Source organism: Tubulanus polymorphus, chromosome 1, assembly GCF_964204645.1.
Source record: "Tubulanus polymorphus chromosome 1, tnTubPoly1.2, whole genome shotgun sequence".
In the NCBI taxonomy this organism is placed as follows: domain Eukaryota; kingdom Metazoa; phylum Nemertea; class Palaeonemertea; order Tubulaniformes; family Tubulanidae; genus Tubulanus; species Tubulanus polymorphus.
The window spans coordinates 4,424,798-4,444,091 of record NC_134025.1 but is presented as its reverse complement, the minus strand read 5'-3'; the positions used below and the strand labels follow the sequence as shown (position 1 = coordinate 4,444,091).

General features: G+C 36.2%; 1 protein-coding gene across 5 annotated transcripts in view; it reads left to right on the top strand.

The window, feature by feature from the left end:
- LOC141908352 (triple functional domain protein-like) overlaps positions 1–18,460 on the top strand; it is a 71,036-nt gene extending 52,576 nt beyond the window's left edge. For 2 of the 5 annotated variants that reach the window (XM_074798381.1, XM_074798372.1), the window contains 22 exons: positions 1,825–1,914; positions 6,871–7,065; positions 8,286–8,491; positions 8,583–8,753; positions 8,838–8,907; positions 8,992–9,174; positions 9,292–9,420; positions 9,576–9,611; positions 9,724–9,885; positions 9,972–10,149; positions 10,280–10,319; positions 11,818–12,253; positions 12,475–12,674; positions 12,760–12,895; positions 12,984–13,187; positions 13,485–13,975; positions 14,059–14,256; positions 14,343–14,481; positions 14,582–14,757; positions 14,876–15,055; positions 15,134–15,269; positions 15,485–18,460. In XM_074798381.1, coding sequence (XP_074654482.1) covers positions 1,825–1,914; positions 6,871–7,065; positions 8,286–8,491; positions 8,583–8,753; positions 8,838–8,907; positions 8,992–9,174; positions 9,292–9,420; positions 9,576–9,611; positions 9,724–9,885; positions 9,972–10,149; positions 10,280–10,319; positions 11,818–12,253; positions 12,475–12,674; positions 12,760–12,895; positions 12,984–13,187; positions 13,485–13,975; positions 14,059–14,256; positions 14,343–14,481; positions 14,582–14,757; positions 14,876–15,055; positions 15,134–15,269; positions 15,485–15,532 — 3,804 coding nt within the window. In that variant the 3' untranslated portion in view covers positions 15,533–18,460. Of the gene's footprint in view, positions 1–1,824; positions 1,915–6,870; positions 7,066–8,285; positions 8,492–8,582; positions 8,754–8,837; positions 8,908–8,991; positions 9,175–9,291; positions 9,421–9,575; positions 9,612–9,723; positions 9,886–9,971; positions 10,150–10,279; positions 10,337–10,688; positions 10,736–11,817; positions 12,254–12,474; positions 12,675–12,759; positions 12,896–12,983; positions 13,188–13,484; positions 13,976–14,058; positions 14,257–14,342; positions 14,482–14,581; positions 14,758–14,875; positions 15,056–15,133; positions 15,270–15,484 lie in introns of those variants that run through there. The other 3 variants (XR_012619606.1, XM_074798388.1, XM_074798401.1) reach the window with 3 other exon arrangements.
- The last annotated feature ends 834 nt before the right edge of the window (positions 18,461–19,294 follow it).

The following is a 19,294-nucleotide window of genomic DNA, read 5'->3' as shown; positions in this document are numbered from 1 at the left end:
CTCTCTCTCTTTTACCCAGGACTAAGTGCAATTATAGAGTAGTGTTTTTTTCATTTTGGCTCTCTACACTCTTAAAAGATCTATAATAAGATTGTGCAACTTCAATTCATTTCAACATCTTAACGCGCTTAGAACATTGAATATTCTCAAATTCCATTGCTGTCCTGAGACTTTATACGTGTATCTTCTAGTATGGATTTCCATATGCTGTTCAGATACTGTATATTATGCATACAAGGATCCGAATGGATTCCTTGTCGAATGGATTTGTTGTCAAGTCCGTATTTTGAAGCTTATAATCATAACATTGCTTTGCTTTACATTACTAATGTTGGTGTGCGATCACCGGATAAACCCGCCTGCTTCCTAGTTACCATGGTTACAGGTCATGTAAGGTCCTGTTCCTCAAACAGTACATCTGATGTAATCATGATGTCATTTTTCTTTGTCAGATCAACCGTAGCGCGTTATATTCCATGAAGATCTCTCCGTTTTTTTTTTCGAAATCTCATTCGTAAATCCTCTGGTTTCATCAATTTCCTGTTTGATCTATTACAGAATGAGACAGGATTCAGATATTTGCAGTAATAGAAAATTTCATCCATTGATTTGCTACATTCTTATTATGAATCTGAATAGCGACGAAAATGTCCAATATTCACTGTGTAGACAATCTGCGACACTGTGAATTAAGGCTCGTTTATGAATCAGGTTTCTTGTACTTTGAGAACTGATACAATAGTGATTTCATGTATCAAAAGCGCACAATAATAAAACCTTTATGATTTAGATTCTGCAGTTTTTCCATTAGACCAAGTTAGACCATTTTTGATATCTGGGTATTGACGTCTTTTATTAAGCTATTAGTTGACACATCTTGATAGAATAAAAATTATCTGTGCATACATCATCAGGGTTTTTACCCGTCTGAAGTCATCAAATTCGCGTTTGATGCGTCACGTATAGAGATAAATGGTTAGATAGCGCTATAGTAACAACGGCCGAAAGCATTGTAGTACGTTTTGAAAGTTTACCCGGTAGCCATACTCGTAGAAGTGTGATTATATATGCGTTCACTTCAGGTGGCATAGGTGATGAGCAAACTGAAGACCAAGAGGAAGTTTTTCAAGCTTTGTTCCTGTATCAGCAGTAGTGCTGCTGATGACTATCCTGGTATGGTCAATACATGTGACAAAAAACCACTTCAAAATACGGTATGTTCTTTTTACTGCCAGACTAGAGTTGCAATGTATATCTAACTATGAGGGCCAAGCACCTCCCTGATTTGATAGAATTTCAAATTTGTAAGATCATAGTTTTTGGCTTTGTTCTAGCTAATTTCGTGATAATTCTTTATATTTGAGTTATCCCAACAATTGGCTTTTATAGTTATTCAATAAGGTGTAGATGTAGCTACCACCATTCTAGTATAGGCAACATGCCTGTTCATAAGTTATGGAAGGAATTCTATTCGATATTTCATAACTTTCTTAGAAGGTAAGTGTTCTCTGAAAAAAAACCGATGTGTCACTAGGTGCTTCCAATAAAACCATGCAGTGATTTCCTGCAATGTTAAGGAGTTAAACTTTATTTTCAGGTCAGTTCATTGCAGTTGTATGAGATAAAATAAGACTAGATTGTATCTCTCTAAAACAAAATATAACACTTCATTTTAGATCGGAATGAAGTATCTAATTCCACCACATTTCCCTAATGGTTTTCTAATTCGATGATAACTTTCTCCTACGAATTCTGGTATCGGTACCTTCTTTGTCTTTTAACGTTGCCAGCTTTTCAAATGAATTTCATGTTTGGATTTTTCAGCAACATCCTGCGAACAATGAAGACTCTGATCGTAAGTCTGAGTCTCCACCCCTTGCTCAAGCTGAAGACCTTGCTGAGGAGGTAGGGAAGGTAGTGTACCCCTTTATTGTTGTTTTCGTCGGTATAACTGGTAAATTAGTACGTATTGGTAAATTGTGTCTACTCTCCTGTGGCGGGCATCCATTATACATTATTATATTGTTTTTTACTGCACTTTGAGTCATGTTAGTTGGTTGGTTATTGTTGTTGACTAACTCAGAGTTTATGTGCATGTAACCAGATAAATGTGTGAAAACCTGAAATCCTCTCTGACCATAAAGCCGTATTTCAAAAATATATCGCTACGTGGCATGTTTCTCTGCAAAGAAGTATTTCTCTCCTTGCCATTTATATTTCTTGATGAAACAACATTTTAAAATATGGCTCGTACAACTCTTGTTGTATGATGTAGATGGCACCAGCTACAGTTTGATGTTAATTGTATGTCTAAGATGTGTCGCTGATTGCTGATAGTTGACACACACACTGAGGGCAGCACTTATTACACACAAGTCACTGCGCTCATACTGATGATGATGATGATGATGATGATGATGATGATGATGATGATGATGATGATGATGATGATGATGATGATGATGATGATGATGTGTAATTCAATGCTACTGAAAAAGATCAGTTTCTATACTGTTTTCTTCTGATAAAAAATGATTAAGACCTGCCTTCGACAAATGCTTTTGGCTTTAGAATTTCTTTCATCCTTCAATTTTACACTATGATTTTGTCTCTGGATTTTTTTGAGATGGAAAACTACTTCAAATTGATATAGAGTCTGTTGGCCTGGATTGTGGAAGTATCACTAGATCTTGGAAATATGAATTTCTCATAAATGATACGGAATTGATGTGTAATTACTGAAAACAACAAAGGAGATCAGATATATATCACAATTATCATGGTATGTTTCCGGAAATGAAAGCCTTTAATCAGCCCTTTTGGAAGTTTGCTCTCATGGATTTGACAGATACATAGGGCGTCACCAGGCATCAAGTTGTTGATTATAACTGATTCGTATCTATATATGTATAGTATGTGATTGAAGTTCGGGGATGGGTAGCTGCCTCTGTCTGCAGACTGAACAGACATGCTGCTGCTGCTGCTGCTGCTGCTGCTCTCGCGTAATAATTGCACGATTACAACTGCACTGATTGTGTAGAGTCGATATCGCGTAGTTGCACGGCGCACGTATCGCTCTGCAGTCGGCCAGCGGTAAGCCGTCGCGTTTCAAACGAAATGACGGATTAACATAATGGACCGACTACGACGACGACGGCAGCGTGTGAGGATTTTAATAATTGCGTGAGATCGTTCATTGTCTATCGAAGAGATATAATAAACGACTGCTGTGCGACTACTGCCGTGACCGCTGCCAGAAACGACGTTTTAACAGCGGTTTATAATGACGCTGTTGATAGAGTTATAACCGGTGTCTTGTGTGTGTTCATTCACTGATGTATTTTATTGATCATGTACGTCCCTATGCTCGGCTGATTATCGTCTCTTTCGTTTTCATGCTTCATTTCGCGCGGTTGCGATCAATTGCCGAAATAAATGGCGGCAGGAAAAGGATGTAGCCACCGAAAGGCGATATTCTTCAGGCTGCTCTTTTCGCATTCATTACCTAGGATATTAGGCATTTGTATATAGGTACAGGTCTTTGTAAACGGTTTATGTTCATGAGCAATTCTAGTCATGTATCAACGTTCAAATCGGCGATTAGGACATTGTTCGAAGGTCAGGAATCAGAATTCTAGGAATTGAGTGAATATTGATCGCGAAGTGATTAAACGAAGAGTAAGAAATAATTTCGTTAGAAATTCATAAAAAGGTACATATAATGCGAGAATGATATTTGCAATCGTCTTAGTACATCTACATATGTACATACGGTACATTAGGCATAGAATCTTAATCTGTAATAGCAGTATCATGTATGATTAGCGACCATTGAATATCAGCGTGTATAATGTGCCTCGATGGGAATATCCATCTCTTCGGGTATCTACTCGAGAGAATTGTCAATTACATTCCATCGGCACGATCTTTCGCTCATATAGAGGAGGAATCTATCGTCCCCAGACGTCATTCGGTCGCGATCGCTATCGACCGTCCTTGGTGATAATTCGAGCCCTGATTTAATCATATGAATATTTCTCATACAAGTTATGTATGAGGCGGTGATTAGGTTGAGCCTTGTTTTATACATCTATTCATTGGCCTGCAGCTCTTACTGCTAGCTGTTTCTGATTTTCAGTAGTTCGTTACTATTTTGTCCTGAGAAATACTGATTTGATTTGTTCGATGCGCGCAGACGTTACTGAATGTCTTAGCATCGATTACTGATTGATTTGAACATTTTCTTTCATATTTCAAATTAAATGTTCCTGAATAAGTATTTAACTTATTGCTGATAGATCTTTTCAGATGTTGGCGGTCATTAGTTTGTCCGGGACCGGTCATTCTGAACACAATTTCAGATTGAATTTGTCTTAGCTGTCGAGACTAGAGCAACAGGTCATCGGCCATGAACTAGTGATGCACTAGTTACTGCGTGTCGTTACGTAAATGCAGTCAATATGATTATAGCTGGCTGATTAGCGATTCCCTATATATTATTGAGAGCTGTTCTCATTGATCGCTGCGTTGAGTACGTGTTTACTACAGGTGTGTCGTAGTCGTCTTTGTCGATAGTTTGTGTCGACAAACATCACGTCGAGTTTCTATTCAATATCGTTACTTTCCATCGATGATTCATATGAACTTCCGAAAAAAACCTCCGCCTCTCGATGATGATGATGCGCGAAAAAAAAAGAATTTCTAATTTTGGCGTGGTTAACGCCGTCAGGTGATGATAAGAACAGTAATGTTACATATGTGAATTGCGGGTTGGGGATCATATGTATGAGGTAGTTATGATTTTAGCTGAAGAGCGCACTCCTCATTCTGTATAGTGCAACTATTATATATAGGGTGTGGCCCATTAAAATCTATATTCAAAATGCCAGTGGTGTCTGCTAATACCTATATGAAAGACCTTCAATTCAACCAAAAGGCAGTATAAATAACTAATGATTATACGTAGTCTATCACTGATTGAATTTCATTTTCAATCGTCGTATTCTTATGTGTTTTGGTAATTGAAAACGAACGTGTCTTTTGATTTGAGGGTATTTCATACTGTTCTAGAATTAAATTTGGACTCGTCGAATTAACCTCGAATCATCCGATTAATTTCCACAGTATGTGTATCTGGTAGACCTAACTATTGGACTGGAAACTGCTCTGAACGAAGCCGTATATAATCAGGCCTGTCTCAGCACACTTAGTTACCTCTATCCTTCGTTCTTTGATATAATAGATTGCTAAGCGCACGTCAAAACTTATCATCATTATTCTAGTAATTATACGACCAGCATGTTGGCGCAAATTGCCTGTGTCACGGTGAAATTGCTCAATCAGCAATGGTCAAGTAGCACATGATTTCGCTAACAGGCTCGAGTAATGGGTGTCTAGTCTGAATTACTTATATCTCCATTGGGTCGCTGTGATATGTTTTCACATGAATAAACTGACTGAAATACATATTTGACGATCAAATGAAAGCCTTCATTCGAAAGAAGCCAATAAAAGTCGTTTTACTATCATTTACTCATTTTGCTTATTGGTCGAAGTAGAAGTAATTCATTGATAAAAAGATTTTTTATCCGCAGTTTTTATTACGTTAACATTATTTGTCAGAAGTATTAGACAAAGTGTGTCAATAAATGAAGCCTTTTACCCGAAATAAGCCTATCATAATTCTTTTTTACTACTATTTACTCATTTTGCTTATTAGAGGAAAAAGAAGCCATCGATGAAAAGACTTTTATTACAGTAACATTATGGGTCTGAAGTATTTGACAAAAGTATGTCAATAAAGTTCACCAGTGAATGAATGAGTATTTATTTAATCTCCCAATTTAGTCATGTCTGGTGCACTAGCAGTAGCGATGAACAGCCATGCAGTATTTTTGCACTATTGTTGGTGCTCATGAATTGGTTGGTTGAATTGATTTAGCGGAATAACAGCTAGGCACGGGCGAGTGATCGAGTGACAGTACTTGACCTAGATATTCACTAGTTAACAACGTCACTCTACACCTTACACAGACTTTATCGCTCGGAAAGTAAAAACGGTATTTTTATGTACGGCTGAAATTCTGCTTCAACATCATTTAGCGATGGAATACTGTGATATATAGTGTGCGCGCGTGTGTCACGTTGAAATGCTATCGTTAAAAAATACACTCAATAAAATGTCCTGTACACGGATTTAATGAAGTTGATGATTTAGCTGATCTTCATTGATCTGACAGACATCGGGCCAACGAACGATCAGACATTACAACCACTCGTTACCATGGCAACTATATTTAATCTCGACAATTTCAACTTTCTGAAGGTGCTGTGTTTTTGCCACAAGCGCAAGAAATCATATCAGACAGAGAAAGTTAGTCAGAACCGGGTAGGAAGATTGACGATATCTGTTGCTCCAAATTTGGCGCGATGTTTTTAGGTTATACTACTATACGTCATGTCCTGTTGCATGTTAGTCTTCCTTTGAGGTGTAAATGTAGTGATTCTTCCTAATAGATTCATAATATCTAGTCCTTCCTCGTGAAACTTCATGAATTCAACTGCCACAGTTTAAGCATGCTCTCAGTGACAACACTTACCAACAACATGTAGTCCAAATTATTCGCTGTACATTACAGCAATTAATTCATTGAAAATCGAGTTAAATTCGAATTAAACATTTTAGAATTTGTATATTTTTGATACTGTTCATTAATCATTTACATTGAAAACAATATTTTAATGTCAATGATGGATACAATCGCTTTTCAGGAATTTAGACAATTGTCGCAAAATTCTGGTGGCGGAGAAAAGAAAATTAAACAATTTGTTTGGTTGTAAAATTCATTTTTGACCGATGTATATTTGTAGGAACGAGCGGAATCGCCGGCGGGTGACGCGATTAAAACCGCGTCTGATGGAGCTTTACTTGAACGCTCCGACACGAATGCCGAAGATGCAGAAGAAGCGCAAGACGTGGAAATTCCGCCTCCTATGGAAAAAATACAAACGCATCACTTTGCTTCATCACCGCAAGAATCCCAAGAAGATGTACATTCTAAAGTAGTAAGTATCAACTCCGACCGCCAGTTCCCCGGCTAAAACGTGGGTTTTTCTGACTCGGGTATGAAATGTTTTAGGAAATGTTTTGAAAGTTACAGGGTGACCACTTAACCTAAAAATCAAGGAAAAGTCAGGGATATTTTTTTGAAATCTCTATATCTTGTGAAAAAGGTAAAACTGAATTAGACATCGAGCAACACCAATGAATAGCAGAAATACTTCCTGAAATATTTGTGCATGACTCGAAAATACCAATTACTAAATATGAACAAGTGGGTATGAGTAAAATATACTACTTTATCACAAAAAGGAACTAAAACTTTGTTATATTTACATGATATATGAATTGAGGTGGACAAGTTGTTCACAACTTTTGGGATTGGAAATGGCAGCATTTAGGAAATTAATGCAGGACTTAAGGAAGGGCATGAATCAATTTAGGGAAGACAAGTTAAAAGCACTTGAAACCCAGGTTTGTGATAAGAGGAAATTTTATAGATTTATCTAGGCATTTTGAGATCAGGGGTCAATTTCCTAATTGTAAAAAAAAATCACTACAAGGTTCTCAAGAGGTGCTTGATGAATATTTCACATTTATCTAGCAAGATTTTGTTATGCATATTGTTATGCATATGCAATGGAATTGAGGGAATAATACATCTTGGTACATAGAAAAATGTCCTGTAAAACTCTTTGATCTGCCCTTTGAAGTTATTCGGAAATCAGAAATCTAGAAATCAATGTAATAAATATTGCTGTCACTTAGTAATTGAGAGCTGCTTATTTATCGATCGATCGTCGAGTTCTATAAGCTCTCATCATTAACCATAAACTCATATTGCTGATTAAACATATTGAGCACACATTGATACACTGTCTGTGATACTTTATTGAATTCCTTATGTACACATAATGAGATCTCTTATGAAGAAAGGATTGATGTGACTCAGGATGCTATATATTAAGCCACAGACTCTAAAACGAAGAGAGTCTATGATTAAATGTTAAGAAATAAACAGTATTTTAATAAGGCATTTTGATTAGTCTACAAATCATGGAACGATTGATTAACAGTTTAATCAAATGATAAATCATTGACAACTTTTTGTGGAGGTGTATTATTTATGTTTTCATCATCAAATTCCTGATATCAAAAACATAAATATCATATTTATGGTCGTATTTTCTGCTTTATGATGAATGGCACTTTCATTTATTTACAGTCCTCGAGTCTTTCATTGAAAACATCAGAAGCTGCGAGTGGCAGTTCTGTCGATATAGCGCAGGAACTGGAGAACCAGGTCAAAGGCATGATACATACAGATAGCCAGGACACGTCACAGGACAACCAGGATGATGCCTCGTTATCCCAGAGCGAAAATACTGCAGATAATGAAGATTTCAAAACTAAGTGTCTCCAAAAACGAATGTACGTACAAAATATTATCGATCGAATAAAGCTAAACGCAAATGATCAAAAATTATTAGATATATGATCTGAACTGATATTGAATTTGTAGGTATGTTATACAAGAGCTCATAGACACAGAACGAGACTATGTTAAAGACTTGGGACTCGTTGTTGAAGGTTATATGCAGGCCATGGAGAAGATGACCCTTCCAGAAGACATGAAGGGCAAAGATCGCATAGTATTTGGCAACACACAACAAATATATGAATGGCATAGAGAGTGAGTGTTATAATCGTATTATCAATGTACTTTAAACTTGTATAGGATAGAAATTAATGAGATTCTTGTATTTCTTATTTCTAGCACTTTATTAAATGAATTTGAGAAATGCCTCGATGATCCAGATTCACTTGCCCGAGTATTTCTAAGATATGTAAGTGTAATTATATGTTAATGTGTCATCATATCATAGGTGGATACTGTTAATCATGAAGTAACAAATGTCTTTATATTGCAGAAACAACGGCTCCATATGTATGTAAAATATTGTGAAAATAAACCGAAATCAGAATATATAGTAGCTGAATATATGGATACATTCTTTGAGGATTTACGCCTCAAACTAGGTCATCGTTTGACCTTGCCTGACCTGCTGATTAAACCTGTACAGAGAATTATGAAATATCAACTACTGCTCAAGGTACTGCTGCTTAACATGATTCGAATTTATCACTTTCAATCAGATCAAACTACTTTAGAAAGTATTGATAAGCTTTATACTGATGAACTCAATGGTGTGTGTAAACTTGCTTTTTAGGATATCTTAAAATATACAGAACGCTCTGGTGTCGATACAACCGACTGGAAAGCTGCCGTCAATGTGATGAAAGTCGTGCCAAAAGAAGCCAATGATATGATGAATGTTGGTCGCTTACAAGGTTTTGATGTAAGATATCAATTCAATTAGCACAAAAACATCAAAACTTCACTGTTATATGGGTCACATATACGTATTATGGATCGAGTAAATTATTGGGTGTGGTCCTTAATTATAATAACAGCTACTATGAATGAAACTGTTTGATTTCGCTCTCATTTCAGGGTAAAATTACAGCATTGGGTCATCTCAAATTACAAGTAAGTAGTTCTTGAATGAAAAATAATCATGTCTTTATACACAGTTTGGATTATATGATTAAATGTAGAAGTTTGTATCAATGGTTTCATTCATATTTTTGGTTATTTGTAGGAAACGCTTAACGTAGCTGAACGTAGCGCTGTAGCCGGTCAGCAGAAATTCAAAGAACGTCGTGTATTTCTATTTCAACAAATCATTATATTAAGTGAAATGATTGAACGAAAGAAAGGCAATATATCAAATTGTCGCTATATCTACAAAAAGAGCGTAAAGGTAATGAATCGTTTCTGGAATGTTTTCCTTTTTGAAATAAATTCATTCTATGATGAATAAGATGTATGCATGGTTCTTTTGTGCAGGCTAACCAAATGAGCCTCCAAGACAATGTAGAAAATGAACCGCTTCAGTTTATCATAATCGACAAATCTCCCGGGTCTGACATGAAATATTACATAGAAGCTTCAAGTAAAGAAGTGAGAGAACAATGGATTTCTGAAATCCGAAATATACTCGATATGCAAGCAGGTTTAGTGCGGGGTGAGTTTTCAGTAACAGAGCTCAATCCGATGACATTCGATTTCAATCATATTTATATGTCTGTACAAAAGATACTTTCATGATGCTTGCAATTGTTAATGAATTGTTGTTTTTGATGTATGTATTTCAGCACTGACTAACCCCTTGGTTTTCATGCAACAGAAAGAGGCGTAAGTAACGCACTCCTGTAAGTCTTAACTTTACTCATAACGTTCTCGGTGTTGTTCTCTCGCTGTAGTCTCTGTGTAAAAAACGAACTATGTGTCTTTTTATTCTTGGCATGAATCTATCGATTAGTAGCGCGAGTTTAGTACTGTTAGACTGATAGACATCACTGAGTAGAATTTCCACAACCCTATTTTATTTTCACGCCGGGCCATATCTGTATTCTTCGTAATTTCAAGCAAATCAAAATTTGGATTTATCAAATCAATCGTAAAAACGAATACAGATGTTTTTTGCATCAGTCTGAGTTTTATTTATTTGCACTTCACCTTTTATGTATCTGTTTTGCCTGATTTAGTTATTCTTTGTTGTAGTCATTTTTGAAAGCCGTACGATCTAAGAATCGCGGTATTCCATACATGTAAGCAGTCCGATTTTGCTGTGAAAAACTCTATATTTTTCTGGCACCTGACTGAATTCTAGCATTTTCTTCGAAAATCTTGCTATCTCGGCAATTTCGAACAGTCATACTTGCAATCTATGACATCCCTGTTTTCCTCTGTCCGCTTGGAGAGAATTTTACCTTCTGTCGAAATTTTCATCAAAAAAACGTTTCAAGACCCGTTATTGTGGTTTTTGAAGCGTTATTCAGGCTGCCCATTTTAGAATGCTCAAAAATTGATCTGAACTCATATACTTTCAGTAATGAGAACAGATCTATGTACATCTATAAGAATGGGAATTGATTTATACTGAATTATGGGCAGCCCTGTTGATTGTGTATACCTCATCTTTACTGCTTTCACTGTTTAATGTTTCAATGATTTCATACATTTATTCCTAAGTTAATCTGCCAAGCGTAAAACAATTGAGATTGACTTGATGTTCGAATATCTCAGTCTGGCTGAAATATGCACAGAATTTTGAAAATTTATCTTCTATCTGGACACGAAATATTCACATTAGTGCATTTGTGTTTACTAAGAATACTAAAATATTGGTACTAAAAGCAAGGATCACATGCCAGAAACACTTGAATTGCATGTTTAGAATAGAATTCGCATCACAAGTTATCATATAGATTTTTTAGGATGCAACTCAATCAAATGCATGAGATACAATTTTTTAACTCGAACGGCCCATGTCCCCACTAAATGGCATGTTTTGGCTGTAGATGGATTGATCCTTTGAATATGTAAATGTATACATTCGTTATGAAAGCTGTTATTGTTCAATGGATACCCAACGACCCTTGTTTAATACCCGATGTTGTTTATTACCATCATTACTAATTGTTTCTGACTATAAAGAGACTACTTCAGATGTAATCACCAGTACTAATTGGAGTGTTACGTGTAATTTTGTGTATATTCTCATCTCAAAGATATGAGAATGAAGCCCCACATAACAAACGGACGTTTGTGTACAATACCGCTTTCTTTCAAATGTATACATTTATCCTACGTCTCAAGGCGGTATCTTATATTTGTCTTTTTGTTTCAGATCATCAATGGAGTTCGGCAGTTTAGGGATGAACTCCACGCTCAGGGCCGATGGGCAAGCTTCAGGCCTGGGAATTCCTCCCCCAGGCCCCAGTGCCCAGAAACTCCAAGAACGTCTAAAAGATTCAAACAAGCATTCACGGTGTAAATCAGTGCCGAACCCTCTACAGATGATCGAAAGTCCAAAAACGGACTCATCAAATCCGAACTCTCCGGTCGAGAAACAACAAAGCAGCACGCTGGAGAAACATAGTAAACGTCGAAATATATTCGAAGGATTTAAAAATACGCTTCAACGTGTTCACAAAACTAAGAGTGATACTCACATTCGAAATGCCGAAGTTGTAGCGAATTCTCATGCATTGGCGGATAATTCCAGCCAGGATAAACTACCAGATTTTACAGAATCACAACAGTCTGATGCCGATACATCATTGGTTAGTCAAAATTTGTTCATGTAATCTTTAGAAATGATTGATACATCTATCTGTAGTTGATAAGTCATTAAGTTGTGATTGTTTGAATGAGTAAGATGACAATTGTTAGACAGTTTGATGAAATTTCATAGTATGAAATCTCATTTCGAGGTCTGTTGTATGAATGCATGAATTCAGTAATTTGTAGTAGGAGTAAGAATTGATTTCATTGATTTTGACAGGTGAACTCCACATTGAAAGTACTTGCCGATTATACAGCTATCAAGGAAGATGAGATATCTGTCAGTAAAGGCGAAACAGTTCAAGTAATTTCACTCAATCAGAAACGTTATCTAGTCCATCGAGCAGCTAATGATAATAGTCCAGCTGCTGAGGGATGGATACCTAGTCATTTGTTACTGCCCAAAGATGCAGAAAACAGGTCCGTATTTAATATCATAAAGAAGTGCTAGTATGGCCTTAAATTTATTCATTAATTCATATGACTAATGCTTGGATGCTTATAGAAAGTCTTCATGGGCCGCGTTAAAATTCCGTAAGCCAAGTTTTAAGAATGAGAAGGATAAGGAGAAACAGAAAGATTATGGCAAAGGTGGCAGCCTCGATAGATACCACCGATCTAAGTCATCCAAGTATTCTAAGGTTTGTTTGAATAGATATTTTGTTGCAAATGAAAACATAGTTACTACATAGACATTTAGGGGAATAATTTCATGAAAATCTTTTCTAGCATTTAGTGCCAGATGTTAGTCCATCATACGAAGAAGAGCTGTGTCCAATAACTGTTCAAACCGGTGAAACTGCTGTTTTTACGTGTAAAGTTTGTGGACGGCCTCGTCCAAACGTTGCATGGAAAGGACCAGACAATCAGTTTGTCACTCCTAGTGATCTGGCAGAAATGTACTATGCAGATGATGGCACAGTCACGTTGCAGGTATAAAGATATACAGCATAATAATCAATAAATATATTGTATACTATGAAGCAGACCAGACTACCTGATTTCTGTAATTGTAATAGTTTTCTCAAAAAATGAGAGTAATTTGACACTGAAAATAGTTAGTAGTTTGATTGAAAATGATTTTGATATTTTTGGGAGAAGTTAAGCTCTTAAAAAGAATAGAAACTGCTCTCAAACAGCTGTTGTAGTCGTATCTGTGTGAAGTAATTTTTGAGAAATAGTAGAATTGATAATGATTCTGATTTCATATCTTTTGTTTATTTTATCAAGCTGAATCAAGTGACAGTCAGTCAGAGTGGTCAGTACACATGTGTGGCTAACAACAAACTGGGATCTGTCTCTTCATCCGCTCGATTGACCGTAACTGGTAAACCAGATGCGCCTAGTAAACCAACGGTTAAACTGACAACTGGAACGAACGTACAACTCGAGTGGCAATCACCCGCACACAACGGTAATACACCGATACAAGGTTATACAGTTGAATATATGGAACGAGGTGTTGATATTTGGCAAGCGGTTTGCGCGTATGTGCCGACCACGTATACGATCGTACAGGATCTACAACCCGGTTCATCGTATCAGTTCCGCGTTAGCGCAAATAATCGCATCGGTATCAGCGAACCCAGTCCACCTACGGAACCGATACGCATCGACGGTGAATCAGCAGTGACAAGTCCACACGATACGTCGGATTCAGAGAAAGTCAACTGGAAAACTACATTTAGTCAGGATTACAGTGATGTTGGTGAAATAGCTAGGTACATATCACAGTTCTGCATTGAAAAATCTAAATGTATCCTCCTATCATCGGTATATTCTAAATGTATTCATTACTATTCAGGGGTCGATTTTCAATCGTTAAAAGATGTAAGGATGATAAGAATCATGCGGTCGCAGTTAAATACATCAGCAAAAAACTGACGCAAAAAGATGCCGCCGAGACTGAATTCAACACATTGCAGAGTCTGGAACATCCAAACTTACACAGCGCTATCGATGTATATGAAAACATATCTTCTTACATCATCGTTATGAATTTGTAAGTTTTCTGTACGATATGTCAGCAGCTGAAAAGGCGGCCTGCTTACTGGACCCAGTTTTGATACGGTCATATATTTTTTTCAGGCTACCAAGTGGAAGATTATTTGACTATTTAGTCTGTAAACCATCGTTTGATGAAATCATCGCGGCCAATTTTATTCGACAGCTGTTCAATGTAGTTTTATATCTGCATAACTGCCGTATTGCACATCTTGATATCAAGGTAATACTCAATGTTCTGGTTTGAAGTTCTATCTAACATCTTGGCCTAAATGAGTCGATATCTCTGGTGGTTTATGTTGCGATTGCCTTTTTATTTAAAGCCTGAGAATCTAATGGTAGAAATCTGCAGTATGACACCTCAGTTAAAACTGATTGATTTTGGTGATGCTCGTCATATTTACACAAATTATTACGTGCATCCACTGATCGGAAATCCAGAATTCGCAGCCCCTGAGTTAGTTAGCGGCTCACCTGTGAATCTGAAGACGGACATATGGTAAGTTATCAACCCCTTTCAAGTTCAAAGAATATTCAAAGCTATTTTTAGATATCTTTGTTGAATTCAAAAGATTCTTATACCAAATTCTAATGGAAAATTGCGTATGTTTATATAGGAGTATTGGTGTGGTGATATATGTTTTGTTGAGTGGTGTGTCGCCGTTCCTCGATGAAAGCGTTGAAGAGACGTGTTCGAACATTTTGCGACGGGATTATTGTTTCCCTGATGAATATTTCGACGGAATATCGCAAGAAGCGAGAGATTTGATCGCGTCGTTGCTCATCGAAGATCTCCAGTAAGTCGTAAAACGATCGTATGATCTAACTCTGAGGCCTTGGATTTTATATGTTACTGGTATCTGATTTCATTGCAGTCAACGGCCATCTGCTCAGTCATGTCTTGAAAGTCAATGGATTAAAACCATGAATGAATCTGCAAACAATCGCGCAGATGCTGTCCAGATAACGACAACACGTCTGTCAGACTTCATTGAACGCAGAAAATACCAGGTGTGTATCACATCCAGCGACAAATGAAGGAATTCCACAAAATAATTTCCGGTGCAAGGAGAAGGCATTGATTGAAGATCCTCCCTTAAGGATTAATCGACAAATGCTTAGAATTTGGTTACTTTGTTCTGTATTGTAGCGCATGGTTGCACAGCTAAAAATGACTAATTCGGTAGTTCCATTCATTTCATCGTAGTTATTTTGTTTCCTTGCAGACCGATACTCGTGTAATTCCTCCTATTAACATCCTTGCATGTCGATGATGGATAAACACCCCACCGTCAGTGCCAACCAAGATTTATTTAATTAGAACAACTGCGCAGTGATTTCTACTAAAATACTCTAGCAGATGGATTATTTTTCACCATAATCGTAACTCGCATGATGGAATAATCGCGCCTCATCTTCCTGGATAGTAAATTAATCTGATTTGCAGTTTATTGACAGCTCATAGTCTGCCATAATGTGGAGACAATCACCTGTTAACAGAAAACGGATTTATACGATATATGCATGCGTATTGATTGCATACGCTACGATCGTAGTTATCGGCTAATGACTTAAGAAGAAGTGAACTGTAAAATTGGCTTATTATCGGATTATTGTACAACTGTTAATGTACAATTGCAGAAATGACACTCGACTATAAATCTTACTCGCTCGAGAAAGGAAAAGTTTATCCTCGTTTTGGAAAGATTCGTGCATGAGTATTTTGCTTTATAAATATACACTTAATGTGTTCATCGCTTCGATGCTTTAATTTAGATGCAATATGAGATAAAACGAACTGAATTTTAGACTTTCTGGAATACTGAGAATGTCTATAGGGGACGCACTGATTTACACCGAATCCATTATATGTAATCAGTGCTCAATATATTGATTGATATCTGGCTGTCCGATGGCCAGACATCGAAGAAATGGTTCCTGTTATACGTAGTAAAATGCATTTGTTTCTTCTTGTATTCAAGGGGATTGATAATAATTGACATTATTGAACTGCGTGCGACTCAAAACAAAAATATATTGCGCATATGTTGTTCACATGTATGTGCAGTGAACTGGGGGAAAATTCTATAGATTTTTACATGCGTGTACATTTATATAAGCGTGTCTTCGCTTGCCTTCATATAGATGTATAAATATGTAGATATCTGAAACCGACTTCTTGCCAATCATCTGATTCTTCCAGTGTGGTTTACGTTTGATTTTTTTTTCTTTATTTTATGACGACAAAATGTCATCGTTTGTGATTGGTTATTAGCTGTAGTTTATTCACCCTTTCGATTAATTCGATGGTTTTGATCGCTTCATGATAACACCAAACTTGTTCGAATTTCCGCTCATCCTCTAGTTGATTGTGCATAAGAGCTAAGCTTAAAATTCCGAATTGAATCTGATTTCTGCTTAGGTTTTGATAATTGCACGATTTGTTGATGTGATTGGAATTGTGTATTGAATTTTTGCTGCTGAATTATTTTCCTTCCTGGGGAATATCTATTACTTATTTATTATTCTAAATACTAGTTTCAAATTGAATCGTAATAATGACTTCAAAAGGAAATTGATTGTATATCTTAGCCGTCTGTCATGATCTGAGACTCTTCAGAGTGTTCTCGATATAAGATTAGTTTTGGTTGGCAGACTGGCTAGATTTTATGCCGCCTACATTGCGCTGTGCATTCTTATTGATAGCTATCGATGTAATGTAGTATCTAAAAAATGCTAAACCACACTGGAGTACATAGCACTGGCAATGATATATAAGAACCGTCGATATAATGGTTCTCATTCGTTCCTTGTACATTAATATGTGAGACAAAACGTAACTGTAAAATGTTTGAAAAATCTTGTACAAGCGATGAGGCCTCCTGCATTATCCAATATTGAACGGTTTTGTTGGTTTTCAAGGTTAATCGACCTGACCCTTATTGATAATGAGAGTTGGCCTCGCGTTGTTGTAATTGTACTGAACTATGTACATGTATATTATTATTTTCTTGTCGGATTTTGTAATTTTCTTGTATATTTTTAAGATTTTATTCTGGAAAGCATTGTACATATGATGAATATATATATGAATTAATCATGAATACGTAAAAAAATAAAACCAGTGTGTGCCGACAGTAAGTGTGTGTAGAATCGTAAATAATAATAATAATAATAATAAAACAAAAACTGAAATGTGTTTCTTCCAAAGTTATTTACCTTCTACAACCCTCCCAAATACAAATGCTCTGTACCTTTAGCTTAAATATCAAAACCCTTTTTTATTGCTAATCAAAAAGTGTATGAGTGCGTACATCCAATCTACACAGATACAATATGTTACATGAAGATCACCTATGTTCTAGATAAATGCTTAGTGAAATGGGCCTTGAAAGAAATTTTCTTTTTTTGGAAATATTAATTCATTCTGACGTATATCACTAGTGAAAGGAACATAGCGGGTCTTCGTATTTACAATTCGGATTCTTAAATTCCCCCCAGTTTGTGTGTAAATAACTACAGCTACAGTAGAGGGAAGATAAACTTGTTGTTCGCTATAGATCAAAATATATTGTACATGTTGATATAAATATCATTCTGTAGTACTCAGTTATGACGGTAGAGTTTAATATATTTGAGGCAAGCACAAACGTTGATAAATTGATGAGAGTCTCATCATAGCACACAACCAGAGCACATGCTTTTTCTATCATTATTATAGATATTTATTGATATGAAATAGTGCACTTTGTCTTCATTTTCATGCGGTAAAAGAATTACGTAATTTAACACGGACAATTATTCTCGAGAATGATGGAAATGTATCATGTAAGGCTCTGGGTTTGCAAAGTACGTAATTTAATATCATTTTCACAATGCCTTTCATAGAAAGTTTGATGGCAGAGTTGATAATCTATTCGAATGTTGAATTATGGTTTAATAGACCTTATTGTTTTAATGTATAAAATAAAACGTTTACGGTCAAACCTGTCAAAATATTTCTATTTAATTTTCATAAAAGTTAATCAGCACTAAATTCTGCCATCTATTACTAAGAATTGTCACAAAACCTGTGAACATTCACAACCTTCTAAAACCTGCAACATTGTACGTTTTATTTTTTCACTCCAACCTGTAAACATACAGCTAAAGCATGTGCAATATGTAGGCATTTTATTGGCTAATGTTGAATAAAACATTAACATTTTACATAAAGACTTTACTTTTTTTTATGTGGAGTTTTCTCCATTTTGACATTACTGAATTCAAATGACCACGTTTTGTCATGAGATGCAATGCAGTTTCTAAAGCTGAGGAAATGCAAGGAATTTCTTTTAAGGTTTTGCTCAAGCATCCCTGCGTATTGAAGATATACATCCGAGTGCTGCTTGTAGGTTCTAACCTGTTGTAAGAAGGATGTCAATACAAGGCTCAATCTAAGATTATTTAACGAAACATCAATTTTGAATTTATGAAGATGTCACATGCGTGAAAACCCTAAACAATGGGTAAAAGAAAACATTTAACGGTCTTTGAAACTAAATACGTGACTCCGATTATTCTCTCTTTCTGTATTGCGGAATTAGAAACGCAGTCAATAGCGACATGGCACTGATTCAATATTCACTGATCAGTGCTCCTCAAGAATAATTATTGAAATTCATCAAAAATAAAAATAGGAGTTATGAAATAATTACAAAATAAACGCCAAAATTCACTTAATTGTATGAAACGCCAATATTGATAGCGTAGTGCACATCGACTCACACAGAACCCCAATAACGCGTACTATTGGTACCTAGTTAAGTACCGGGTATCAAAAATATTATTGTGACGGTTTTACGGCGTCAAAAAATTAATTCATATATTATGCAAGATTTTGCCTGTATGAATGCCTACGCCCCTCGTCGCAGTGTCAGCGCAGCATCTCCAAATCGTTACCTTTGCGAGCTGAGCACGGAGAGCACTTCGATGAGATAATGGTATAGAAACATCCAGTAAATGACATGATGTGAAACTTGTGAAAATATGTGTGA